General features: G+C 38.5%; 1 protein-coding gene across 2 annotated transcripts in view; it reads right to left on the reverse strand.

Moving 5' to 3' along the window:
• Nucleotides 1-4,347, reverse strand: part of tnnt2b (troponin T type 2b (cardiac)) — a 25,434-nt gene extending 21,087 nt beyond the window's left edge. The window contains exons 1-4 of one of the 2 annotated variants that reach the window (XM_037534773.1): nt 4,288-4,347; nt 3,862-3,904; nt 3,654-3,664; nt 480-557 (exon numbers count right to left, since the gene is read on the reverse strand). In XM_037534773.1, coding sequence (XP_037390670.1) covers nt 480-557; nt 3,654-3,664; nt 3,862-3,890 — 118 coding nt within the window. In that variant the 5' untranslated portion in view covers nt 3,891-3,904; nt 4,288-4,347. The remainder of the gene's footprint in view (nt 1-479; nt 558-3,653; nt 3,665-3,861; nt 3,905-4,287) is intronic. The other variant, XM_037534774.1, reaches the window with a different exon arrangement.
• Between the last annotated feature and the right edge of the window lie 1,208 nt (nt 4,348-5,555).

The raw sequence follows: 5,555 nt of genomic DNA on the forward strand, positions 1-5,555 counted from the left end.
TAAATGTGTTGCTATGGTAATGTATCCCTATAAAAAGTGATAGACTTTTATGACTTGAAAGCTTAGACTGAACTAAGCTTCAAGTTAGCTGGCTAAGAAACCTTGCTTCATCAGACCCAAAATGACTTACTCCAGCCAAATTGTGGATACTACCATATTAAACAGCACTATATTATTTAATATGGTATACACATACTACCATATTAAATAGTATGTCAAAATAGAATACCACCTATAGTAGTGCATTCATATGCAGTACAGTAATCTATATGAATGTGGTAATACAGTATAGTCTATAGTGGTATGTTCATTAATATAATATAAATGCAGCCTAAAATCACATGCTATTCTGTACTATACTACACATTGCAGTTATGATTTGGTGGTGTGACATGTTTCTGTTCTGACCAATTGATGAAGACCACAGTTTGACATTAGTAAAGCCATAGCATCATTAGCATTAGCTGAAGCAGCTCTACCTTCCTCCTCCTCATCCTCTACCTCCTGCTCCTCCACCTCCTGCTGCTCCTCCTCCTCCTCCTCCTCCACAATCTCTTCTGTGCAAAGAAGCAGAAGCTTTGTGAGATGGCTGTCATCCTCTATATTTAGAGAATGGCTGCATGATGCTCACACATAAATCGTAGTAGACATGCACAAAGTAAGGCAGAGCAGGGCACAAACTATCTCAGGGTAAAATGGAACTTTATGTAGTTAAACAGGTACTAGTAGAACATGCTTTTAAGTTCTTGTAGAAAAGTCATGTTCTTGTGGTAGTATAGCAACCTCATTTGAATTTTTCACAGGTTTCAGATATTTCTACAGCTTTACCCTTTTTGAACCATAAGTTCATCTTATTCTTTATTTCACTCCCATATTATTTTGATCAATCACTTGGTGGCTGTAATAAAGCACCATTTTTTTCAGCATGTAAACAACTCCGTGAGAGCTAGCCAGGCTAAAAGTAGCCTCCATGGAGCGTGTTATGCAATGTTGCAACTAAGCCTTCTGACCTAAATGAGAGACGACCATATCCCGCCTTATGAAACGGTTTTCAGATTCATCAGCGATTCATCAGACGCTGTCATGTAAACTAAATGCATAATTAAATAACATAATTAAATAATGTTTTATTGTGATACAATTTTTATTCTACTTTGTGGCCCAAACTAAACTTGGCTTAAACAGCGTAGAACTGTATTAGTAGCTGATACAACTTGCCCCTCAGTCTGTTACAGTCTACACAGACGATGTAATGTAATGTTAGCTGAAAGTGAACTGAGTGAGTTGTTCACTGACTGTTGGTGCTGGAAACAAAATGTGTGTTTCCATTTTGTAGCAGAAATGTGCAGGTTGCTTGTACAAAATATTCATCTTCCTCAAAAATTTTAAAACGATTTAACAAAAACCGAAGTCTGTGCCTCGCTCTTCCCTTCAAAGTCACAGTCCTCACTGTCATGCAATACATCAGTTCGTACAGTTCTTGTGAGGTAACCCGCAGTATCGTTGGCCACAGTACTTGATTAGCTTGTTGGGCTAGGCCTCTGCACACCACTTTCCACTTTTCTCACAGAATGTACTGGCAGCTTAGCAACACTCAAAACTCTCCTCCTGCTCCTCACAAGATACAATTGGGGCGGTGTGAGTGCAAATGTCTGAAAGCTCCACTCTCAAAGCCTTCCTCTGAGGAGGAAACCTGAGCTCGTCTACAGGGAGTGGAAAACAGGAGACGGACTGAGATTAGCATTGTGCGGCTAACAGCCACTCTTTGTGAGGCCCACAGGTAGTTCGGCCTCTTTTTCCTCACACAATGCAGCTTTTTCACCATTAACCAGGGCAGAACGACTACAGTTCCATTCACAGTAAGAATGTAAGCCGGACGAAAACATGGCAACCAGATTTCTAGTAGTGTTAGCATGATAGCATCGTGGAGATGCTACAGAAACGGCTGCGGTGTGAGAAAAGAGTGCAAAAATGGAACAAATGGAACAAACCCATGCACTGTGACATACAAACATCTCCACAGCTGCTTTGATACAGTTCTGAACTAAATAAGGGCGATCAGATTGAAAGTTAAGTAGTGATACATCAGTATGTATGAATGTGTGTTAAACTGAATGTGCATTTGAATCTTTGTCTTTGTCCTCTCCCACTGCTCATCTCGTACACACCCAGGCACGGACAGCCACATAAGACAGAGCCAATACTCTGTAATGGCAGATCCTATGGAGCTATTTCACTCCACTAAACGGTCTGACTTTTGTAGTAATACTAATGCAAAGGCTTTCGGGGGTAATTTGTGATGGCTACCTTGACTTTTTCTTTTATGAGCATTAAGCATTTGAAAAGTATTGGTATCATAATATTAGTCTTGATATTATTTAATACTATAAATCAGTGCCTCATCCTTTAGAGCTTTCTTCGCTGTCTGTATCCTTTGCTGTGCGATGGGGATTTTGTTTCCTGGTCTAAATTCTTAAGATATAAGATACTGTGCAAAGGTCAGTGATCACCCTTCATTTGTTTAATTTCCCTTCAAAAGTGTCCATAAAGTCAAAAAAGATCAGGAAATGCTTTAAAAATATATTGAAGTATATTTTCAGTATTTAGTGTGTCCATCCTTTGCCTTTATTACTGCATTCCTTCTCTACTTTAGGAGACTTGCTTTGGGTTTTTCAAAGAAATCTGCAGGGATGTTTCTCCGCACCTCCAAAGTTCAGTCATAGAAGTTGATCGCATTGTTCCGAGAACACCAGCAGCTTCTTCGTTTGCAAGTTTTCTTTTTTGTCCATTTCCTTTTCTCAGTAAGGACTTCTTGACAGCTACACACCACTTCCAGCCTATAGCATTGAGTTGTCTCAATGGAAAGATAGACAGATCCACCTGTGGATTTTATATCTGAAGTAAGAGTGGGGCTTAATTTTTCTCCTATCTGTCAGAGATGAAGGCATTAAGTAGTGTTTATCTGATCCAGTTTTGGTGGTCTACCAGGATTGCAGTTGTTAGCATTCCCATTTTGGAAACGCCTCTTTTTTCTTTCCTTTTCTGCATGCAGGTGGATCATCTTGCATCTCATCTCCTCACAAAAATCTCCTGGATGAAGAACCTGTACTTACCATTCTTCACAAATGGACATATCTCACTTTGCACAGTACTCTGAGAATCTATCAGGTTACAAAATACCTCAGGAATTGCTGTGATTTGCCAACATAGAGCATGGCAGCACACGTAGTGCACATTTTAGTGCAGTGTGCCGCACTTGAGTGATTGTTTCAGTGCCAGAACCACACAAGTTCTCTCCTAGGACTAAGCAGGCGTTGCCAAAACAGTACCACACCCAGAAAGAACTGACTTTCTTAAAAGGCTTTTTGAAGAAAATAGCCCACATGTGATAGTGGGTGCGGCTGATATCACTATTGTTGTTGTATGAAGGTCTCTGTTGTGGCAAGACTTAGAATTAGCTTGCCAATGGCAGCAAATCATCTTCAGTGAAAAGTAAAGTTTTTTTACTTTTATTGAGAATTCGTCTTTGGTCACAACACATTAAAAACTGACTGCTTGTGTCAATAGTGAGTTATCTTGCTTTGTTAGCATTGAAAGCACATGCGGCGTGAACCTTTCTCTTTTTATTAGCAAGAAATACTACAGTAACTTACCCTCCTGCTCCCTGAAAATCAGAAACCAAGGAGAAAATACTACTTTGGATTAGCTGCTGCAGGGATTTATATATTTCTGTTAGTTCTGATCAGTTGCTCTGGTCATAACAGGTTTTATTTATATATATTGTACAGTGTAATAATATATAAACAGATTGAAAACTTTTGGAAAAGCAATGTGGTATCAAATAAATCAGACAGTACTCACTCATATTCAACTTCTTCTGTGTCTGACATATTTGGATTAAGACCTGTTTGGTAAAAAGAGGAGTAGTTTGCTTTTTTCCTCATATGTCCCATACTTTTCATATTATTTCCAATAATATTCTACCTATAACTTCTGATAATGGTCCTCCTCCTACTACTGCTGCTACTGCTACAATTTATACTAATTAATCCTCTGGATTTCTGTGGTGCTATTTGTACAGAATATAGGTCACAGACGTTTATTGAGAATTAATGAAAGTTACCATAAATTAATTATTCTTAAAATGATTCAACATAACTAGTGATAAATAAATGTATAAAATAACATACTTTATATAAGTCTAATAAAAGTACACAACACAGGACCTGTAAGAGCTTTTATGCATTTTAAACCGCAGCAAACAAAAAGAAAATAGCTGATATTTACCTGTCTGTATTCTGTAGATGGGGGTATCCTTGGTTGCTGTACCCCTGCTCCTGAACTCATTTGCTTTATAAACTGTCCCCTAATCACATGACTAACTATAGGACTTTATCTCCATATGTGCCTTGGAACAGAACAATGGGTGGACACACATTCTCGCTGGCAGTCCATTGTGGCTATTTATACATCTTGTACCCAGCTGGCCAGCGCTGAGCTAATCTACCCAGCATGTACCCCTGTCTCAGCTATGCCATCAAGAGGGTTAGCGGTGAAGATAGTGCATGTCAGGGGGTTGATAAGGGGGCTGTGAGATTGTGCGCTTGAGCCATCTGGCTTTCTGACGCCTCCAGGCTCAAACACCTTAGATCTCTGACCCTGGAAGCAGTGGTGATGTCTAACAGCTCCCAGTAATGCTCAAAAACGAGTAACTTGCAGCGTGTACCTGCATACTTTCTTCATTTAGAAGCTGAAAGACAATATTGTGACTGTGTACATAACATCCTTTACTGTTTGGACAAATTTTGTCAGCAACAAATGTAATTCATAATAACAATGTAAATATTATTATTATTAGTAGTAGTAGTAGTAGTAGTAGTTGTTGTTGTTGTTGTTGTTGTTGTTGTTGTTGTTGTTGTTGTTGTTGTATTAGTGACAGTAGTGGTAGAAATATTAGTAGTATTACTAATAGTAGTAATTGCATTAGTAATAGTAATGACTATTATTACTATAGCTAGTCAGAATGCAGGTCACAGTAGTAATAATAGCAATGGTAATGTCAGTAATACAGCTGCTGCTGCTACTGTTACTACTACTACTACTACTACTACTACTACTGGTGGTGGTAGAAATAGTATAAGTGATGCTAATAGTAGTAGCAATGGTAGTAGTAGGATTAGTAGTATTAGTACTACTGCTATAGTTAGTCATTACTATAGCTAGTCAATATGCAGGTCACAGTAATAGTAGTAGAAATGTAATAGTAGTAGTAGTAGTAGTAGTAGTAGTAGTAGTAGTAGTAGTGGTGGTGGTGGTGGTGGTGGTGGTGGTAGTAGTAGCAAAAGTAATAGAAGTATTAGAAATAGTAACAGTAGTGATTAAAAGTGGTAGTAGTGGGATTAGTAGTAGTACTATTAACTGCAGTTAGTCACTACTATAGCTAGTCAATGCAGGTCACAGTAGTGGTAATAGTAACACTGCTAGTAGTAGTGGTGGTAGTAGTAATGGTAGTGATCTACTAGTAATACTACCACATGTTAGTAATAGTAGTAACA

The sequence above is a fragment of the Pygocentrus nattereri genome, chromosome 26 (assembly GCF_015220715.1).
Source record: "Pygocentrus nattereri isolate fPygNat1 chromosome 26, fPygNat1.pri, whole genome shotgun sequence".
In the NCBI taxonomy this organism is placed as follows: Eukaryota; Metazoa; Chordata; class Actinopteri; order Characiformes; family Serrasalmidae; genus Pygocentrus; species Pygocentrus nattereri.